The 21,439-nt window shown below is 41.2% G+C and overlaps 2 protein-coding genes across 4 annotated transcripts; both read left to right on the top strand.

The window, feature by feature from the left end:
• The first annotated feature begins 205 nt into the window (after positions 1-205).
• LOC133969584 (V-type proton ATPase catalytic subunit A) lies at positions 206-6,456 on the top strand. 2 transcript variants are annotated; one of them, XM_062406160.1, is made up of 15 exons: positions 206-342; positions 899-1,007; positions 1,817-1,945; positions 2,093-2,307; positions 2,390-2,527; positions 2,623-2,774; positions 3,064-3,226; positions 3,419-3,527; positions 3,643-3,765; positions 3,869-3,983; positions 4,379-4,442; positions 4,618-4,821; positions 5,223-5,317; positions 5,469-5,640; positions 5,757-6,456. In XM_062406160.1, the coding sequence occupies exons 2-15, from the start codon at positions 926-928 to the stop codon at positions 5,847-5,849; spliced, it is 1,854 nt and encodes a 617-aa protein (XP_062262144.1). In that variant the 5' UTR covers positions 206-342; positions 899-925; the 3' UTR covers positions 5,850-6,456. The 2 variants fall into 2 exon arrangements, with proteins under 2 accessions (XP_062262144.1, XP_062262145.1); XM_062406161.1 differs by lacking the exon at positions 206-342 and adding an exon at positions 718-736.
• A 1,821-nt stretch (positions 6,457-8,277) lies between these two features.
• LOC133969180 (palmitoyltransferase ZDHHC23-A-like) lies at positions 8,278-20,632 on the top strand. 2 transcript variants are annotated; one of them, XM_062405475.1, is made up of 9 exons: positions 9,499-9,674; positions 10,352-10,954; positions 11,768-11,935; positions 12,547-12,784; positions 19,651-19,790; positions 19,879-19,958; positions 20,053-20,166; positions 20,250-20,351; positions 20,446-20,632. In XM_062405475.1, the coding sequence occupies exons 1-9, from the start codon at positions 9,556-9,558 to the stop codon at positions 20,463-20,465; spliced, it is 1,584 nt and encodes a 527-aa protein (XP_062261459.1). In that variant the 5' UTR covers positions 9,499-9,555; the 3' UTR covers positions 20,466-20,632. The 2 variants fall into 2 exon arrangements, with proteins under 2 accessions (XP_062261458.1, XP_062261459.1); XM_062405474.1 differs by lacking the exons at positions 19,651-19,790; positions 19,879-19,958; positions 20,053-20,166; positions 20,250-20,351; positions 20,446-20,632 and adding an exon at positions 8,278-8,752 and having other exon boundaries at positions 12,547-13,666.
• Positions 20,633-21,439: the final 807 nt, after the last annotated feature.

Below are 21,439 nucleotides of genomic sequence, written 5' to 3'. Positions count from 1 at the left end.
CATGCTCCACAGTCTCTTGTTTGCTGTAATTCACTCACAATCAAACCTAAAGACTCCTGAATACAGTAAGTAAACAGAGGTGGAGGCTCTCTTTATGTCCAGCAGGGGTCAGTAGTGCACCTGAAGACCGTGTGCAGACCAGAGGACCTAATCGTCGATTAGGAAACTGCAGAGGCTCAGCCGCCATGTTGGTTCTACTGCAAATGCATAGCCGTGGATCCGGTTGAGCCACAATGGTGATGTTTTCTCCCAGTGACAGTTCCGGTGGCAGCAGGTGATCCGCAGAGTGACGCTGCTCCTCCTCCTCCTCGGTACACACAGTCTTGGACAGCCGAACGCAAGGTGAGACATTAACGTGTGACTGTGTGTGACGTGGAGCTTTGTGGTTTTCATCATCTGAACCAAACACCGTGGTATCTGCTCATTTAGCTCAAAGTGTGTGAGGTTGACATGACGATGATGATGATGAAGAAGAAGACGGCTAATGTGTGCTAGCTAGTCACATGACTCATCCGCACAAATCGGCTTTACTCTCAACCTTGCGTGTCAGTAGTGGCGGACACGAAGCCGCTGTCTGTGTGTGAAACATGCCCCAGTCGACGACATGACATTCAAACGTGTTGTCATCGACACTGGGGGGGTAAAAACAGCGGAGGGTTGTTAAAGCCTCGGCGGAGTTAGCTTTAGCTCAGCGGGCTAACGCTGCAGGACCTGGACGTCCAGATCACCTGACACTGTGGGTAATGGTGAACACTTAAATCCATTCATCCCTCTGTGGTGTGTGTGTCTGTGAATAACACGAGTCCATGGTTATATCAGTTAAGCAGAGATGTGTCAGTTCTTGATGTGTTGTGGATAATTCTGTTAAAAGCTGATAGTGTCTCATTCATTCCTTCAGGGATTAGTCAGGACACAAAGCATCAAGATGGACACCTCCAAACTTCCTAAGATCCGGGACGAGGAGCGAGAGAGCGAGTTTGGATTTGTGCATGGCGTTTCTGGACCAGGTCTGGTTTATAATTTGTACTTACATTGTTTAGTCTCACAAGCCACTGAGCTGTGAGTCGTTGGTTCCAGCTGCCTCAGGTCATCAGGTGTTCACGTATTAAAGTTTGACAGGAAAGCACAACAGAGTCCAACGTTTTAGCTGTAAATTCTGAAGTGCCAAAGCAAAACCAACAGCGCTTATCATAATAAATTAAAAACATGGACAAAAATAGGGTACAGCCCTAATAAATCAAGTAACAATTCATCGCATTGATACAATAATCTGTGATCGTCATATTATCACGCACAACGGTCCGTTGCACTGACATATATTAAAGTGGGTGTGACTGTGACATGACAAGACATCTCTAGTACCACAGAAATGTATCAGATTGTGATATTTACCATCATATTTTCCAAATCCAAAAGCATCTAGTTCAATTCCAGTTCAAGCTTGGTGACGGTATAGAAATAATAAATACAAAATTACACAGGGTTCATGTCTGTGACAGTCTCCATGTAACAATTTAAAAAAAATTGAATTCAAAGAAAAACACATGTTCAATCAATGGCTTGCATAGTTTACAAATCGTGTCACTGTAATAATCTGTATAATTTTTTATAAAATAGAAATTAAATGCTTGGTCTTTATGCTTGTTGTCTTAATACAATATTTTTTTAGCTGTCTTTTAGAATGTTGCCCAAATGCAAAAGAAAAAAACGTTAAGCTAAAAGTTTATTTGAGTTTTAGCATTGTCCAAGTCCAAAAGATTGTTTTTGTGCCAATTTCAAGATTTGTGTTAATTTGTTGATTTTCCTTTCAAACTAGTGGTGACAGCCACTGCGATGGCGGGAGCAGCCATGTACGAGCTGGTCCGTGTGGGACACAGTGAGCTGGTGGGAGAAATCATCCGTTTGGAGGGAGACATGGCCACGATCCAGGTCTACGAGGAGACATGTATCCTTTCCGCTTAAGTATTATGTGTCTCTGTCGTCTCAAAACCATGTCATGAACTTCTGTAAATCCATTTCACATAATACATTGAAAACGAGAGCAGTGATTCAAAGTGTTGGCAGTTTTTTTTTCCCTAACGCTGTGCTACAGCCGGTGTGTCTGTGGGTGACCCGGTCCTGCGAACAGGAAAACCCCTGTCTGTCGAGTTGGGACCGGGAATCATGGGCTCCATCTTTGACGGTATCCAGCGCCCACTGAAAGACATCAATGACCTCACTCAAAGCATCTACATCCCGAGAGGAGTAAACATCAGCGCTCTCAACAGAGATATCAAGTGGGAATTTTCCCCTGGCCAGAACCTTAGGGTAAGAAATATATATTTTCAGTTCAAACCTGGATGTCTCTCCTCGATCTCTTCCCACTAACTTCCCACGATCCCTTCTCCAGGTTGGCAATCACATGACAGGCGGAGATATCTACGGCATGGTTTATGAAAATTCCCTGATTCGGCACAAGCTGATGATTCCACCTCGCAACAGAGGCACCGTCACCTACGTGGCCCCGCCAGGGAACTACGACATTTCTGTGAGTTTAATTTTTTTTTCTGAATCACAGTGCTCTTCTTTTCAATAACAAATCCTACAAAACAAATATTCTAATCTGATCTTGTTGCATCACAGGATGTGGTTCTAGAGCTGGAGTTTGAAAGTGTGAAGGAGAAGTTCACTATGGTGCAGGTGTGGCCAGTGCGACAAATCCGCCCTGTGACAGAGAAACTACCGGCCAATCATCCCCTGCTGACCGGTCAAAGGGTTCTGGATGCGCTCTTCCCGTGAGTCATCATCTCAAGATATAATGATGCTCTTGTTTCCCTTTGTAAATGCAGACATTAAACAACTGGCCCTCAGTTGGGGAAGCAATACATATTTTACAATACTTTATAAATGTATATTTTCTGTTAGTCTGTCCTCGCAAAGCCATAGTGTTTCTCAAAAGTATGATCACGTCATTTGATTTGTAATTTTTTTTTTCAGATTGTAAAGATTTATTGATATTATTTTTGCACTGTGTGGTGAAATATTTACATTGCCTAAATCTGCATGGCTCTCTGTGCTTTATAGCTGCGTGCAGGGCGGCACCACTGCCATACCTGGAGCCTTCGGGTGCGGCAAGACGGTGATCTCTCAGTCCTTGTCCAAGTACTCCAACAGTGACGTCATTGTCTATGTCGGTTGCGGAGAGCGTGGAAACGAAATGTCTGAAGTGCTGCGGGATTTCCCTGAGGTTTGTGGATTTCTGCCAAATATATATACACACAAACACACACACACGTACTGTTGAGATACTTTTGAGCCTGAAACAGAACAAATAAGCGAAGAGAAGGAATAATTTTATGTCTAAAGAAAGAAACTGTCCATTGATATGTCCAGTGATCATGCTCTGTAATAATACGCCGCTCTTTCTCTTGCCCAACAGCTTACCATGGAAGTGGATGGAAAGACTGAGAGCATCATGAAGAGAACAGCACTGGTTGCTAATACATCCAACATGCCTGTGGCTGCCAGAGAGGCTTCTATTTATACAGGTAACAACCCTTCACAACTACAAAACACTGTTGATTTTGATTTTCATTGAAAACAGAAAGAAGGTCTCTTTCTTATTCTTTGTAAGCAATGGGCCGTATATAACTTCCTTTGCAGGTATCACATTATCAGAGTACTTTCGAGATATGGGTTATAACGTGAGCATGATGGCTGACTCCACGTCTCGATGGGCTGAAGCTCTGAGAGAAATCTCTGGAAGATTGGCTGAGATGCCCGCTGGTAAGTTCATCAGTTACATGTGATTCATTTTATTTTTTTAACAGACATTAGCTAGGACAGTTTGCAGTGAAACAGTTTCAACTGTGTGTGTCGTCCTGTGCAGACAGCGGTTACCCTGCTTACCTGGGGGCCAGGCTCGCCTCCTTCTACGAGCGGGCTGGACGTGTGAAGTGTCTGGGGAATCCAGAGAGAGAAGGCAGCGTCAGCATCGTCGGAGCGTGAGTCCACTCTTTGTATAAGCAGGGAAAATAAGGTCAAAGTGTTAAGTTTAATCTTTCTGTTTTATAGTCCTAGCGTCATACAACAAACTAAAAAGGCGAATGATAGGAAATCAATTGTACAAAACATCAGGTATTTTTACTGAATGCTGTATGATTGAAGCTGATTCGGTGTTACTACTGGTTCTACCTCCTAAGATGGATTTTGTTGTCTGTATGAGATCAGTGAAATATTGGGTCTTGAAATGGTCTGAATTCAAGATCTCGGTTGATTAATTGAGCGTTTTTCCTGTGACACTTTTTCCTGTGAATAAGCATAGCATGATAAACTCCGACAATAAAGGTAAATGATACATTATCAGGCTGACTCTTTCTTTTATATGTTGACCTCTTAGTGTATCGCCCCCTGGTGGAGACTTCTCAGATCCTGTCACTTCAGCCACATTGGGAATTGTTCAGGTATGTAATTCTCCCTTCAGTCGTTGTTTCTTCCCCGCACATCACCCCGAGGGAGCGTCAGTATTTGTTGTTTCCTTCCCTGCACATCACCCCGAGGGAGCGTCAGTATTTGTTGTTTCCTTCCCTGCACATCACTCTGAGGGAGCGTCAATATTTGTTGTTTCCTTCCCTGCAGGTGTTCTGGGGCTTGGACAAAAAGCTGGCCCAGAGAAAACACTTCCCCTCTGTAAACTGGCTGATTAGCTACAGCAAGTACACACGAGCTCTGGATGAATACTACGACAAACATTTCCCTGAGTTTGTCGCTCTCCGTACAAAATCCAAAGAGATTCTACAGGAGGAGGAGGACCTGGCTGAAATCGTGCAGCTCGTGGGAAAGGTTCGGCACATTATGATTAAATAACAAATTCAGGAAAAAAAGATTCATGCAAATTTAGTTATTGCAAAAAAGACTTGTCTAGGAGATGTGGCCAGCACTGTTCAATATATATATAAATAACATATATGGTACCAGATCTGTTTCCGTATATAAAGTTTCCCTGATGAAGGTCAGATGCTCAAAATGTTTTTAACACGGACATTCTCTATCCTCTAACAAAACAATTGATCTCTTTATTTCCTGTGTGAAACCATTGAAGACATTTCTGTCAAAGTTGTAGATACATTGTTTTATTATAGTTAATTATGTTAAATTATTTTTATAATTTAAATTGTCGGCATGCTATCCTGGTAAATCAACGGCTCTGAAAATGTGACTGATCTTCCTGTTATTGTTCACAGGCCTCCCTTGCTGAGAGTGACAAGATCACTCTGGAAGTTGCTAAGCTCATCAAGGACGACTTCCTGCAGCAGAATGGTTATACCCCATATGACAGGTGAAAACAAAACAACTCACCAGCCACAAAAAATATATCATTTACAATGGTTTACAACTTCTTTGCGAGTAGATGTGAATGGGAGACGTCTAACTATCCTTCCTTTACATCCTAAACTGTGAGCTTCACACATTCTTCTATAAATACACAGGTTCTGCCCCTTCTACAAAACTGTGGGCATCCTCTCGAACACGATCGCCTTCTACGACATGGCCCGACACGCGGTGGAGACCACGGCACAGAGCGACAACAAAATCACGTGGGCCATGATCAGGGAGCACATGGGAGAGATCCTTTACAGGATCAGCTCCATGAAGTTCAAGGTACATGACTGTGCCTCGTTTTTACGGATATGACCACATTTGTGTTTTTCTCGTCCTACTTTTCATCACCCATGATAAATAACCTAATCTTTGTGTATGTTCACTGGATTCTTTAGGACCCTGTGAAGGATGGCGAAGCCAAAATCAAAGCAGAGTACGCTCAGCTGCTGGAAGACATGCAGAACGCCTTCCGGACGCTGGAGGAATGAGTTCCTCATGTGTCCTCCCCTCTCCCACATACTCAAACCCCAGTGCAGTGCAACATAGTGCAGTTTCAACGGCCCGTGTTCTGAGTGTCTACAAACCTTTGTCTACCTTGGTGTTAACGTCCCCTTAAACATTCCATGACCCGGACAAATTCGTTTTGTTGATCTTTGCTTCATAAACACAGCACTGGAATCCCCTCAGAGCCCAAACAATATTACAATTGAAGAGCACTTATTGATCACTACCCCATCTCGAGGTGGTTAAAGTCAGTGGGCCCCAATCAGGTGCTGCACTTACACTTAATTACAAGCTGCAACAAAGAGTGGAAGGGGCCGTGTTCTTCCCCCAGATTTGACGGTGATAAAAGCTATACTTACGAATGGAAACATGCACACGGGTAAAGGGACGGATGCACTGAGTGATATCAGGGCGTTAAAAGCATTCTTTCTTCTCTTACCTCCTTAGTGTGATATTGATGTTGTGGAATATATACTTGATATGATGTACAAAAAATGTGAATGGATGAATCTGTTTGAGTTGTGTTGTAACAGATGTCTGATTATTATATTCCTGGTACATTGCTGTTGTGTGAAATAAATGTAAAGAAACGACTGATTTCTGTTGCGTCTTGATTTTTTCATATGCAGAGAAGCGGTGTTCAGGTTTGTTTTATTCTTGGTGAGATAAATTATTTGTGTTTGTCTTTATAAAGACAATCTGTTTCCTTTACCATTTAAACAGCTGAACATTTATAAAAGAATCAACCCTCATGAACGCACAGATATTTGGGAAAGGACTTTCTCCTCTAGGTGGCGCACATGTGCAAGAAAGGAGACTATTAACTGACTGACTGAAATTTAGCTTTCCCCATACTTTTATCTTTTTAAGTGAATACATTAACTTTTTGTGTCTGCACTGTCAAATACTTCACATATAACTAGTGCTACGTTGTAGCTGTATAATTTAATAAAAAAAAAATGAATACATATATCAAAACATTTTAAATAACGAAATCGTGACTTAAAATCACAGCGTTCCCTGGTGGCAACAGGAAATGTCTTACACTTGTCATCCTCCTCATCCACTTATCGCAAAAATGTCAAACTATCAAATAGGTCTCAAGACATTGATAATGTAGGCATGAGATTACTGTGACTTCGTCAAATGCCATTTTAGTGGCGTAGTGTCAAAGTTCAAAAGTGGATAACATGATTTGTTTTCATGGAGGTTTAAGAGAAAACAGCTGCTCTGTAGAGACACAGTCTGCTGCGTTTCCTCGTCAGTGTTTATTTGTTGCACACACAGCATCTTTGCAGTTTGCTGATGTGTAATGTCCATCATGCAGTTGGCTCAGTCTGTAGTCTACGACTCCGGCATTAATTCCTCCAAAATAGATTAGAGCCTGTATCTCGGGTTCCGGGCTCCATCAAGACTAATGGAAGTATAACCCTCAGGAGCAAGAGCATCATTTCTCTGCATTGATTCAATCCATCTAGACTCACACTGGTGCAGACACCATTCTCAGAATATACCAGTTTATAGCTTATAATGCACCTCTTATTCTTATTCTAATTTGTCATGACTGATGGGCAGTGTGTGTGTGTGTGTGTGTGTGTGTATATGTTTGCCTCCAAACACAGACTCAACTCAAACTAGCGAACTCACTTTGTCCACTTCAAAGAAGATGTGTCCAGATATTGTCCAGATATTGTCCTATAGATGACTCCTACACCTGCATCATCAGTATTATGACTGAGATTCACAATTTTCGTTTCCTTTCCAATTCCTTTAATCTTCTGCTTCTACTAACAAAGGTTGTGTTATTGAGTTTTTCTTGAATCAACTGGATTCAAGGTCCTGAGTCAACAAACAAGCTCTGCAAAGTGTTCCTGGGTAAGAATCTGAAGTTCATAAAACTGAGCTCCGGGAGAAAAGAAGAACTTTCGTCCTGCAATCACTTATCAGATACACTCATAATATGCAATGGCTGTAATGTATAGAAACACAGACTCACAATAGGAGCATTCGTGTTTGCTTCAAGTCACAAACACACACACAAACACACACAGACTTACACTGATTTCCTGGAGACTTACTCTAACCTTAACCATAGTTACTACTTGCCGAACACTTACCCTAAACTTGTCCCCCCCAAAGAAAGACAAGTCCCCATAACGTGAGTGTGTAAACAGATTCAGGTCCCCACAATATGAGAACAACCAGGCGCACTCACACACACACACACACACATACCCTTCTGGAGTTTTCTGTGTGAGAAGTAAGGTCAGGTTGCCTGTGGGAGGAAATATGATCCCAGAGGGTGGGGCCGGCCTTGGATCATCACTCTGTCTCTCATCTATGAATGCCTGTCATGTTTCTCATACGCACCCTTGTCCAGCTCAGTGTGGATTATCAGTCGGCCCATGCAGCTTTAGAACACCTCCACACAGCCCCTCAGCTGTAGGAGGAGGTAGGAAAGACTCTCTGGCTCCCTCCGCCTGCTGAAGAAGCGCCTAGATTAACCAAGCGTGCCAGAATTAAAGCCTAAACTGGTGATTGATTCAAGCTGTAAAGCGGAAGAAGGCTAAGTTTGCTCGAGAAAGACTTCTGAATTTTTTAAAGACATGTGAGGACGGTCTATTGGTCTTTGGACAAGTCCACCGGCCGATGCAACACAAACCACTTGTCAGGAGGAATCCAACTTGCCTTCAGTTGGGACACTTCCACCGGGGGAATCCAAGAAAAGAAAACCATCCCACTGCACTGATTTAGTGTCTCCGCAGCAGCACCAGAGCAGAGAGCTGCCAATGTTCCTTTTTCAACACAAATAACAGAAGATAAACCAAGGAGCTGTTTTCATTGGTGACAAGGGCTCATCTTCTTGATATATATATTTTTTACAAAGGTAAGTCAACACAGGAATGGTTTATCTTGGTTTTATTGAGTTGTATTTTATGTTTAGAATATTTAAATAGAGTTTATGCATTGATTGTGGCTAATAATGATGATTATACAGTTTGTAAAAAGTCATGTTAAAGCCGTTTGAAGAAAGAAACTAAAACAAAGAGATAAAAGATGACTGGAATTATATTTTCTCTCAGTTTATATATTACTCTCCGTATACTCGTGAATAGATTAAGGTCAGGAGCTGCACAAGAACCCAATGAACCAGACTAAAATAATAATCATCCACCTGACAATAAATCAAGTTCGTCTCTGAGTGTTCAGGACCTGGGTTTGCTGGCCCAGATAGTTTGTCCCTGTGGACACGGTGGCCTTGTTTCAACAAATTACAATTTGAATCTCTCGGGATGTCACTTTTGTGATTATAGAAATGACTCATATTTTTACACATAACGGCGGCATGTTCAGTCCAGGACATTTTTATACTGTAATGTTTTCTGTGATTTTACAAATGTCAAACAAAATGGGTTGCTTTTAATTGATTAGTGGTTTGCTGCCAATTCAGATGTAAAGTTGACCCTCTATAATTTATGATAATTGCTTGTATATATATTTTGATATATTTGTATATATATAGATGCTTTTTTTCAAAGTTGTAGATCGTGTGTGTGTTTTTGTGTTATAGATTATGGTAGTACTTTTCCATAGATATGTTCCCTGCAGTAATGTGTTGTTGTGATGGTGTAGTTCATTCGTTCATCGCTCCAGAGAAGGAAGTTGCCCTGTGAACTTCAGGAAGCCATAATGAAATGGGAGAAGTTAAAGCCTCCGGAGCCAGATGATCCCATGTGCTGCTGCGAGTGTGATATCTACCAGTACGGATGCTGCTGTGACTGTGAAGATCTGGACGAGGCCTTTAACAGGTTAGGAGAAGCATGACCTTTAGTGAGACGTGTGACCTTTAGTGAGACACAGAAGGGTCACAAGATGATTTACAGACATCAAATACAATTAAGATGAAATTCTCAGTATCATATTTTAGCCATAATTGTTCCAAAAGCTAAAAAAAGTACTCGTTAGAATAAAACCATGTAAATATCCATGCATGGCGACTACGACAGATGAATGACAGCATCAGTTGCAGCAGGTCAGTTTACAGCACCACCACTGCATATGGGAGATTGTTTGTGAACAAGCTCAGCTAAAATATCCTTTGGGATAATGGGGGTCACATAACTCTGACCCGGTTATTTTGGGGATCATAGGCTGAAAGTTTTGGGATCCCTACTCTAGAACAATAAACTTCAGGCATAGTGAAGAATGTTCCAGGTCCCCAGATCCTTCTGAGACTCGATGACACCATGTTGCGATGTATTTAATCATAAATTAATTTGATTTCATAGATTTATTTATCTTTTTACAGTTTATTTAAAAGCAAACACGTGTGACATCAAACCAAAGGACAATTTTAGAGTTACAGGGTTTGACCCTTCAAATAAGAAAACAACATATGTGAGTTTTCGTCATATAATCTTTTTAGTTAGATCAATGAAAGTTTATTAGCATCATTCCTAATTATTGTTTGTACCTCTGCCTGAAGGTGGCTGAGACACATACCCCCCCATGGCGGATGTCACTCTCTTGTTCTCGGGGCTCTGATTGACAACCTGGAGATCTCCATGATCCCGGCCCTGGTGCTGCTGCCTCTGCTGCTCCGGGCCGCGGCGCTGCACTACCTGCTGGGCATCATCATCCTGACAGCTCTGCCCGGTCTGGTCCTCTGGTACTACTACGCCACGCACCGCAAGAGGAGACGCACCCTCTTCTTCCTCACTCTGGCGCTGTTCTCTCTGGCCTACATGTATTACCTCTTCATCACAGAGATTCTACCGCGTGGTGACATCAGCCATCTGCAGCTGTGCACTGTGACTGCCGGGATGATCCTCACCATCGGATTTCTCATTCACACCAAGAGAGGCCCAGGGTTTCACAGCACCTCCCATCACAACCAGAGTGAGGAGGTTAACAAGGACTCTACACATCTAAATGGATCCGTCCAATCGGGGGTCTCCTCCTCCTCTCCTCCTGCCCTGTCAGAAAAGTGGAGCAGGTGCTCTGTGTGCAAAACAATGCGACCCCCGCGGGCCGGACACTGTCGAACCTGTGGTTCCTGCGTCAAGCGTCTGGACCACCACTGTGTCTGGTGGGTTGGATTTGGTATTATAACATCTTTATGCTTCTTTGAATTGTACATTAACACCTCATCATGAAAGGGAATATTGAATTATGATAGATTAGATAACTGCCCTGTAACACAACACAACAACGTTCAAGTCTTAAGCAAAGACTCCTTCTGCTCCCACTGGTTTCCTCAGGGCCGTGCACAGACAGTTAGGGGAGTGGGTGCTCCAGTGTAAAACTCTTTGCATTCAAAGACTTTTTTTAAAAAGAAACTGCTCCCAGTAAAAATGTCTTAAAATGTAATGTTGAACTAGAAAGCTGGTAAACTGGGATCCGTCTCAAGTCGACCAGAAAGACAGGGTATCTATTTGTTTGTGAGCTTTATCAGACACTTTCCTGAACTGCACACTCCCAAGAACATTGAAGATGATGAAGTCAGGTTTATAAATCTCTTTACACCTCAAGCGCAGTTTCTGAATTGTTTCATTTTCTGCAATAGACTTACAACCTACAGACAAAAGAATAAAATGTATATATGATGTTAATCTTCCTGTTTATTATTCACATTTACTATATAGATAGCAACTCCAGAACCAACCATGATTTACTGTGAGTATACTGAATCTACTACCACCAAACTAGAATAACCCACATGATAATCTGACCAGGAAATATTCAGTAGTCTTTCAAATGTAAACTTCACATACCATCTCTATTAAGTTATTTTAAATACAGCAGGTATATGGACCCAACATATCCAGATCAGCTTGGGTCTCACAGATCTTTGTCTTGTGGGTCTGTGTTGTGTTTGTGTGTTTGTGTTGAGGTGTTGCAGGATAAACAGCTGTGTCGGACAGGCAAACCACCGCAGTTTCCTGCTGACCCTCTTGGTGTTCGTGCTGACCTCTCTGTACGGGATCAGTTTGGTGCTTTGCAGCATCTGTCCTCGGCAGTATGTCATGACGGCTCTCTTCTACTGCCCCGGTGTCTACAGCCAGTCCAGGTACAGCACTCTATAAATCATAAATACATGTTTATATATCACATGTCCTGTCTCATCCCAACAACTGCATCAGGAGTTCACATTGAAAAAGGTCACAAAATTAAAATAAACACAAAAATGTACTTTACTTGTTACTATTATATAAAAGGTATGATCAATAAACCCTTTGCAATGAATATTACTAGAATTTGTAAGGACATATGTTAAGTAAAGCAAAGTTAAGTAGAAGTAAAGGTTCGCAATGTAACCTGGCGTAAAATAAAGAAAAGAAACGTACAGTAACGTACAGTAACATAAAGTAAAGTAAAGTAAAGTAAAGTAAAGTAAAGTAAAGTAAAGTAAAGTAAAGTAAAGTAAAGTAAAGTAAAGTAAAGTAAAGTAACTTTACGTCAATCAAGCTACGTAACGTCAAGTAACGTAACGTAAAGTAAAGTACTATTTTTTTCCCCTATATTATAAATTACTCTATTTCATTATTATTTCATTATTAATCTTTCCAGCTTCCTTGGGCCAATAATTTAGTTGTGACCAGAATTGCTTTTTTCTTAAAACAAAATACAAAATACGGTGCATTTCAAACATTATATTTTATTGTTTCTCTGTTTTCACAGCTCAGCCCTTTGCTTCACGTGTGCATGGTACAGCAGCATTGTAACAGCTGGACTGCTTTACCTGCTAGTGGTGCAGGTTCTAAATATCAGCTTTAACGTGACGGAGCGGGAGGCTCAGCTGGCTCTGAGGAACAAAACGGGCCAGAGCCGCCTGTGGGGACTCGTCATCCACACAGGAGAGTATTCTCGTGGCTTCTGTCAGAACTGGGTTGAGTTCCTCACCATGACAGATGCTTCAGTGTCTCCTCGCTCCAGCCTCACTGACTTGGTCTAGTTTCTCTTTATACTTTATCATGATCACAGACTGTTAATGCAGCCTGTCTCCAAGAATTTCATCTCCAGTATTTCCTTGGATTTATCAGCTGATGACTTCCAATGCTCTCTGCATTCCATCCTCTTTAATGTCATACATGACAAACTGTTTTTAACTCTGAAATACGTTGCAGGGGAATATTCAAGTGCTGGTTAGTGTTAACTGATTAAAAAGGTACACGCTACATCTTTGTTGAATTGTCTCTTTATGAAATGAAGCTGCAGGCACTGTCAGGTTATTTTACATATTTCTATACCTGCACAAATTGAACATATCATCTGCTGTCTGACTGATTTCTACATATTTTGACAATGTATGAAAATGAAATGGTAAATACTAAAAAAAATATTGCAGGAAATGAAATGTGACTCTGTGAGGTTCAAGTCGAAGAAGAACATCACGTAGCCTGGTCGTCACATGTCAGGAAACAAAATTGCTGGATGGAAGGAGACGGGAGAAATAATATATATTCACAAACATCTACGATATGAATAGTAATGGAATTAAAGGGTGACCCCAGAGTAAAGGCCATGATATGAATAATTTTCATTTCAGTAAGTTGTCACCTTGTCCTCTTTCAGCCACAACTATACTTAATCATCTTCAGTTCTGATTCTGCTGCTCGATCAACTAAATGCACCAAACAACATGACTCGAGTTTTTTACAATTGCTCAGATAAATGGGTTAACGTGATCATCTGTAATATTTATTAAACCCCGGGAAGCACATGCAGCCATGTTACCGTCTCCTGCAGGCTCCTGTTATGATCATCCTCCTGAAGATCTATGTCATATTTTCAATCTTTATTCAAGTGAGTGGTTTTTCAGTGTTTGAGGAGGACTGAAAAAAACCTCCCATGGATGTCAGCAGTGGAGACGCTGGCTAGACTTACTTGTCCATCCCACATGGTTCCAAGGAGTAGAGTCATAACATCCTGGAGCGGTTTCCGTCATCTTTACTGTAAGACTGATACAATCTGCTTTTATTTATTTAATTTTCTCTGCACTCCCTTAATCTAATGCCGTTTGTCCAGCGCTCTCTTATCGTTTGAGTGGTTCTCCTATTGCACTGCCCAGACCTTCAAATTAAAAGATGTGCAGGAGCTGCTTATATAAAAAATCAACTGTAAATACTATTTATTCATAATAGGATTAATGTAATTGCGTATTGTAATCTGTAATATTTACATTTCTGATACCATAATATTGCAAACTAAACACTACTCTCATGCAGTGTCTCCCTGCACGCACTGTCCATTGTCTCCCATTATTAACAATCTTAATGCACATCTTGTGGAGAGCAATCGATCAAACTGTTTAAATCAATACATTTCCTCCATTTAAAATCACTCAACTCAAAGGTTTACTTGGTCTCCACTCCAGAGTTCAATCGGTAGGAACGGTCTCTCCCCTGGTGCCACCCTCAGGACGATCAGTGCATTCCACCTGGTAGTGCTCTCTAAATGTAAAGTTGTTGTAAAGAGGTCATATGATCTCTGTAATTAGTGTTGTATGACTTCACTATACACTCATTGAGATGCAGCTTAACGACAACATTGTGCTGGATAACAAAATAAACTGGACATGGTCATTTATCCTCTTTTAAACCCATGAATTATAACTCAGTGAGTAATAGCGCCTCCTCTGTGCTACACAAATAAAGCTCTAAATGTCAAGCATTACTATTCATTTTAATTTGTTTATGTGTGTTGTATTCAGTACCACAGATACAGTTGTATCGTCAGTGTAACATCTGGTTAGTTTTTAGAATTTAGTGGCAGAGCCTAAAGACGATGGGGACCTCAGGTTTGAATGCAATGTTTTGGTTCACCACAACACAGAGCGACAACCACTGGTCACACCCATAGACTGGTCACACTGCAATGAAATGTGGTATGATCATATATCAAATTACTAAGGCGTCTCACATTGAGTTGAATATTTTCTCTTTTCCAACACGTTTATCCGTGACCATCTGGAAAACTATGGAATCAACACTGAGTTTACCATTGATGCCTCTGTGGCTCTCTTTGTTTTTACTTAGCATTTCCGATGATCATCAACCTGCCATTTCACACATGGCTCAAGAGTAAACACATCCATGATCTGTCCTCTAGTGCCACCCTCAGGCCAACATAGAATCCTAACAACAACACAGATGTCATGGCTTGACCGGCAGATTCAGCAAAGTGAACTATAAACTCTCTATCTGTGAACTATAAACTCTCCATCTGTTGTGCAACCCTGAGGCTCAGGCACGTGCACAGATATACCCCTAGTGGTGCTCAAGCACTGGCCCTTTTGCCCTGGATGAGAAAAGTGCCCTTCTGCTGGAGCCCAATTTTTTCTTCATTCCTCAATATTTAAGAATAAAAATTACTCTCTCTGTCATCAATTGATGATTACTGGTTGTACATCAAATTGCCCTTGAAGAATATTAAAGATTTTCTTTTATGGACAACTTTGGTTAATCACAAGCTGCACAAACCAAGCCAGAGCAGCAGAGGAACCCAGCAGCAAGCAGGGGGCAGCCTCAGAACATCACAGCAGACTGTGATTCTTGTAAGGCATCCAAAGACAAGGTTGGAAGGTACTGGGTTATTCTAACAATAGGTTTTTAAAGTATGTTAAATCATCCAGTAACTAAAAGCCAAAAATATAAAAGTAGCTTTTAATTAAGGCTGTCAAATATATGTAGTAAAGTAGAAAATATTTTCTCTGAAGTTTTAGTGATAATTTGTCAAAGTTATTACTGTGCTTGATTCCACGTGACAATCATCAGGCGGTAAGGCCTAGTAGGTAAAGCTACGCCCTCCAACAAGAGATACCCAGGTACGAATTCCACTCTTTCCCTTCTTCTAGCTGGCATCAAACTTAACCCTTAAAACTGGCAGGAATTCTCCTAATTTCAAAATATATTACACTATGTAAATTTAAATTAATTAAATAAAAAATCAGGGCTTCTGTGCGCAATGGGGTTCTGCGCAGGAAGTGCGCAGCAGGCTTCTGCGCAGGATTTGCGCGCGCACATATTTTTTTTTATTTAATTTTTTTATATTTAATTTTATATATTTTTGTGTCACGTCTCCTATGTCGCCTGTACCAGGAGCCGCCCCTATCACTGGTTATTTTGGCTCGCTGTCTGGCCGGTAACCAGCCGTCCGGACCGCTCCGTGAATAAGGAGGAGGAGATGTTTCTTTACTTGGAATGCGGCCACTTCATTTCTCGGATATACAGCATGAGCAACACTCGCATCACCTCTAGGTGGTCCGTCACTTCTTGTTATATAAACACACTTTTAGCGTCTTTTTCTCACAATACCCAGATGCACTACGTCACACACTACAAACGTTCCTTAAAGGGGCAGGCCATACCTGCAACACAACAGCTCTCGGTCTCATATACAGATGGATTTCATAAAGAAATTTGGAGATGGGTGCCCTGTTTTTGGTTTGAGCACCTGCCCCCAAACATATCTGTGCCCGTGCCTGCTGAGGCTGCACATCTTTTATAGCTTTACTGGTAGAGCTGTAAGGATATATTATTACATGCTATATGAGTCTCATGTCATATTTGTATGTGTTCGTTTGTGTTAGAGCGTGTGTGAGTGTCTGCTATTGCTGTTGGCGATGGGCTTTTAACAAAATATTCAGTCAAATTTTCGCTGTGATGATTTACAGTATGATTTACAGTTATATCATCAATATATTTTTGGTGTTGGTCGGTTTATAAGAAAGATAATACAAAGGCAAATGAGCGGATGTGCAGGGAACTTGGTGGAAGGATGTGATATGGATCAGGGAGGAACCCTATTCAACATTTTCAGTTTCCCCAGTTACTAATTCAGGGATCAAGATGAAAAACACAGATATATTTGGGAAACTGATATCTATGAATGTGTGCCATTTGGTGCAGTTGAATTAAATTTCAAGATGACTGTTGGGTATGCGCTCTACAGAGATTCGGACATTGTCAGATGGTGGTGGTTGAATAATTTAAGTCGTTCTTTGTTTATTGTTAGCTCTACTATTTTGAAAAATTGTCCCATGCACATTGTGAACTTCAGAAAAAGTGGGCTCCACCCATTTATGTACCAAGTCAGATACATTTTACCTGGAAGTCAGAGACAAAATTTCTGACTGCTACACTTTGTCCCACTTGTTAGAAACAATAACAGAATTATCCATTAACTGGTAGGAAATTATCCATCATCATTATAAATATGATTTAGTTGCAGCTATACTGTGAAATCCAATACTATCTAATTCATCATAAAGAGCCTTGGATGTTATCACTACTTTCATTTGTTAATGAAGTGTTTCACATATAAAACAACATTTCATTCAGACTTTTGATGTGGTGTGACCAGAGGCCAGCCGTGAAGAAAAAATAGATTTGAATTATGTGTGAAGTTGGAATAACAGAATGATTTGTCATTCTTTATCCTTTTGCGGTGTGGTATGAACTAATTTCCACCCCACAGGAACTATTCACTTCCTGACAGGCTTACCTGTTGGAACTGGCATGTGCCAGTATGTGCTGTAGGCTGGAGGAATCTTTTGCTGTGGCATGTGTCTGCCTGCACTGGGCTGACTCCAGCTCATTACACTAATTCATCTCATCAGCCCTCCTGCTCCAGGATTCATTTTTCAGAGTGTGCAGCAGCCGACCTCCTTTAAACTGATCAGAACAACAGGCAAACCTGTTAATGTTGAAAACGTTTCCTACTCCTCTAAATTAAAGTTTATTCAAGGTCCCTTATCTTTGATAAAAATAAAATAAAAAAAAGCAAAATTATATTGTCAAAATATGCAGGTAATTCAAAATCTTACTTAGTGAAAGTTAAAATATAAAAGTGTTGATTTGCATTAAACTATACTTAGTTTGACAAGTGAAAATACACAATGGGCAGAATTCATAATGTAGATGACACATGGGCAAAAAATACAATGATTTCCATAAGCATCCACTGCAATGTCTCACAATATCCAAACATTTTTCATGCATCTGTAACTTCACTCAAATCTATTTATGTTTGGGTACTTTTCACTTTTACTCATCAGCAAATATCTGTACTTTCTACTCCACTACATGTTTACAATGTATTATTCTATATTGTTGCTCTAAATACTCGTAGTATCATATCATGAAAATCCTGTAACGTGATCGAAAACAGTCACCAGGAGAGACTGTGGGATTGTTGACCTTGGAAACAGCTGTTGTGTTTCTTCTCTTAGGGACGGCCTCATACAGAGTAAATCATCACGATACTTCCGACCAGTAATTGCAAGTTGAATGATGAGTGGAAAGTGTGTATTGACGTTAAACTTGCAGAAGAGACGTTGATTACGTGGTGCTGCATGAATCCAATCTGCATGTGCATTTGTGTTGTCTCATGTTTTACTATGGCAACTGCTGACGGATGGATTTAATTCTGTGCTCTCGGCAGCAGAAAGCCCTGGAGGGCAGCGGGAGCTTTGTTCCTGTTTAGATTCCTGTTCTGTTTAATCTCTTGCTACGCGTGGGAAGCTGTATAATGACATACCATAATCAAATACTGTGCTTTCCAATTCAAACAGCCTGACAGACAGGATATAATATGTATCCACTTTTTGTAGAGGGTAGGAAGACTCCTGGCAAGTTTCACCCTCTCACATGATTGATTTCATTCTGCCCTGGCAAGACTAGAAAGCTTAGCTTGTGGCTGTGACTGTTTGTGGGTTTCTCTGAGGCCTGTTTGAACCCATCCCAGCTCCAGGGTCTTTATGTATGTGTGCGTGCGCGATTGTGTGCGTGCGTGCTCGCTGGGAGGGAAAGGGGTACCTCGTGCTCCACTATATAAAGGGTCGTTGTGCAGCACCTCAGCAGCAAGCCTCCAGATCTTCACCGGCTCTCTCCTCCATCATCATTGCTGCAGCCGACTCTGCTCCTCAGTGACGATGACTTCCCTGCTGACAGCGCTGGGCACCGTGCTCTGCTTCCTGGCGGTTTCCTCCGAGATCATGCCACAGGCTGACTTCAATCCGCAGGAGGTAAGACACATAACTGGGTAAAGTAGCCTTTTATTAGAGCCATAGTGGTGTTTTTGTTGTGCATGTATACAACTCATTTTGATTGCCTGTCTCCTTTAGGAAGTGGGTGTCACATTAAGTTATTTAATGACAACCATCGAATAAACTACAATGAATAAAACCATCTGCATCCTCCATCATGGAGGTTTGTTCGTTGGTTTGCTTATTTGCAAGCAAGTCTGCATCAAAAATACAGAGTCGTATAAATAAATATGGGTCATGGAAGAAATAATTAAATATATATTAAATGTAAAATCCAGATCCACTAAGGTGGCAGAAGTATAAACTCTACAGAGAAGCATTCTTTCATTTTTAATTTGATTTTAACATGCAACAACTATTTACTTGAATGAGTTGTATAGCATAATCTTTGTAAGGAGTAAAGGGAGATTTGTGTGGAAAACAAAACATGTGAGGAATCAACCTTTCTAAACCTGCCACCACATTCTTAGCTTTGCTTCAAAATACATTTTAATGGGGAATGAATGCATAAGTGAGTCCGGGTGTAGGTTTATTTGGCTATTATAGACTAAACGGGAGCAGGGGCACAATTTGATATTGAAAACTATAATTATTCAAATGAACAAAGCAACCGAGGATGGTAAAATTACTAAACCGACTGTTTTAAGTTCACATGCTCACAGGGCAGCCACAAGTGTTAAGTATATATGTTTTGTTCTGTTTTCTTTCTGCTATGTCTGCCTTCTGTGGGCCCACAGATGGCGGGTAAGTGGTACCTCATTGGATTTGCCACCAATGCCCAGTGGTTTACCGCCCGCAGGGCCAGCATGAAGATGGGCACGGCCGTTTACACCCCTACCGCCGATGGGGACCTGGACATGTCCTACGCCAGTCTCAGGTGAGTGCGAGAGGACGGACAGGGAGGAAGAAAGAAAAAACAGATCAGTGATGAAAACGCTGCTCATGTTTTAATGGTGTCTTTGCAGCTCTGATGGCTCTTGTTGGAGAATGAGCGGCCTGGCGAAAAAGACTGACATGCCTGGAAGGTTCAGATACACCAGTGAGAGTGAGTGAACAAACACAAAGAGGCAGGCAACAGTCACAATTAAACCATTCGTAATCTTCTGCTTCACACGATGCATGTTCCTCCCCTCTGACAGGCTGGGAGAATGACAACGACATGCGCATGGTGGATGTCAAGTACGACGAGTACGCTCTTACTCACACCATCAAGACCAAGGGAAGCGATATCACCATTGTCAACAAACTATATGGTAAAGTAATCTGATGGCACACTCAATGTAAATGGTTCAGCAGCTCAGTTCAGTATGTGAATCAATACAACACTGTTCGACAGGTCGTGGAGTTCACCTCAGCCCAGACCTGCTGGAGAAGTTCAGGCAGTTCTCCTTGGAGACCGGCATCCTGCCTGGGAATGTTGCTTTCCTGCCAAGAATTGGTACTTTTTTTTAAATGTTAATGGATACAAATGATCTATAAAACAAGACCTTATGCAATATTAAAATTAACTTTATTTTTCTTTCTCTCTTTAGGGGAGTGCCCATCTGCTTAGTTCTCTGCCTCGGTCATCGCCCGTCAGCGATGCTGAAGACGTTAGCCTTTGTTGTGAATACTACAATCAATCAAAGTTTTTCCAGTTGATTTGATTTGCCCTTTGAAATGTTGTATTAAGAAGTGTGTTAACCTGATGTGAAACATTAAAAAAAGCTTTGCTTATAATTGTGTTTGATAGTTTGCATTTGTTCACAAAATATTATTTAAATGATTATCCCACTGGAGTCTTAGCTTACATTAGAGGGTTTTTCAGTCAGGGACCCTCTTGAATGTCCCTTGGAAACATTTGATACAGCCTGTTTTTAACTGTTCTTTATGTGAAAGAACAATAACAAGGTCTAAGAAAGATATTCGACATATTTTAACATGTTTCCTCCATTAACACAGAATACCCATATAACATGATTTAATGCATGAAAAAAACGATGGAAACTATTCAGACCGCCCACGCTCTGCAGACCCCCATTTGAGAACCACTGGCCTAAATCACTGAAAGTCCATTAGTCCCTCAGTATGTGTGCACTGGAGGCTTAAAGTTTCCACATCACACTAGGCTGCAAGTTGCATAATGAAGCACAGCTTGTATCATAAACCATGCTTGTACATACTTATGGTTCCCTGTGGGGGTTTTGTCCCCTAGAATTGCTGTGGAAAAGATTTTTTCCATGTGTGTTTGGCCATTTTGTTATTTCGCAAAGACAAACATGCATGCACATCATACCAGTTCACAGAGTGGTTTTACTCTATTCTACTGATGAACATGAGGTACTGCACAGAGAAGCAGTGTAGCTCATACAGTCAGGTCATCAGGACACTTCTTACATGGATGGAAACACTGCATGTTCCAAACTTGAGAAAACTTGGCTTTTCAAATGTTCTATGAATTAAGTTTATTCCAACCTAAGGGCAACACAGGGTTTTGGTACAATTTTTTTTCAGATCTCCACAGAGCTCCTATGAGCAAATAAAAGA

This window comes from Platichthys flesus, chromosome 15 (genome assembly GCF_949316205.1).
Source record: "Platichthys flesus chromosome 15, fPlaFle2.1, whole genome shotgun sequence".
Classification (NCBI taxonomy): Eukaryota; Metazoa; Chordata; class Actinopteri; order Pleuronectiformes; family Pleuronectidae; genus Platichthys; species Platichthys flesus.
The sequence above is the reverse complement of the archived record's forward strand: the minus strand, read 5'-3'. Positions and strand labels throughout refer to the sequence as shown.

Excerpts from the sequence above, each read along its gene's own strand:
- LOC133969584 (XM_062406160.1), top strand. The coding sequence starts at position 926 with ATGGACACCTCCAAACTTCCTAAGATCCGGGACGAGGAGCGAGAGAGC. Across the intron at positions 2,308-2,389 it reads CCCCTGGCCAGAACCTTAGG|GTTGGCAATCACATGACAGG; the intron begins GTAAGAAATATA and ends TCCCTTCTCCAG. Across the intron at positions 4,822-5,222 it reads TCGTGCAGCTCGTGGGAAAG|GCCTCCCTTGCTGAGAGTGA; the intron begins GTTCGGCACATT and ends TATTGTTCACAG.
- LOC133969180 (XM_062405475.1), top strand. The coding sequence starts at position 9,556 with ATGAAATGGGAGAAGTTAAAGCCTCCGGAGCCAGATGATCCCATGTGC. Across the intron at positions 9,675-10,351 it reads CTGGACGAGGCCTTTAACAG|GTGGCTGAGACACATACCCC; the intron begins GTTAGGAGAAGC and ends CTCTGCCTGAAG. Across the intron at positions 10,955-11,767 it reads CTGGACCACCACTGTGTCTG|GATAAACAGCTGTGTCGGAC; the intron begins GTGGGTTGGATT and ends GAGGTGTTGCAG.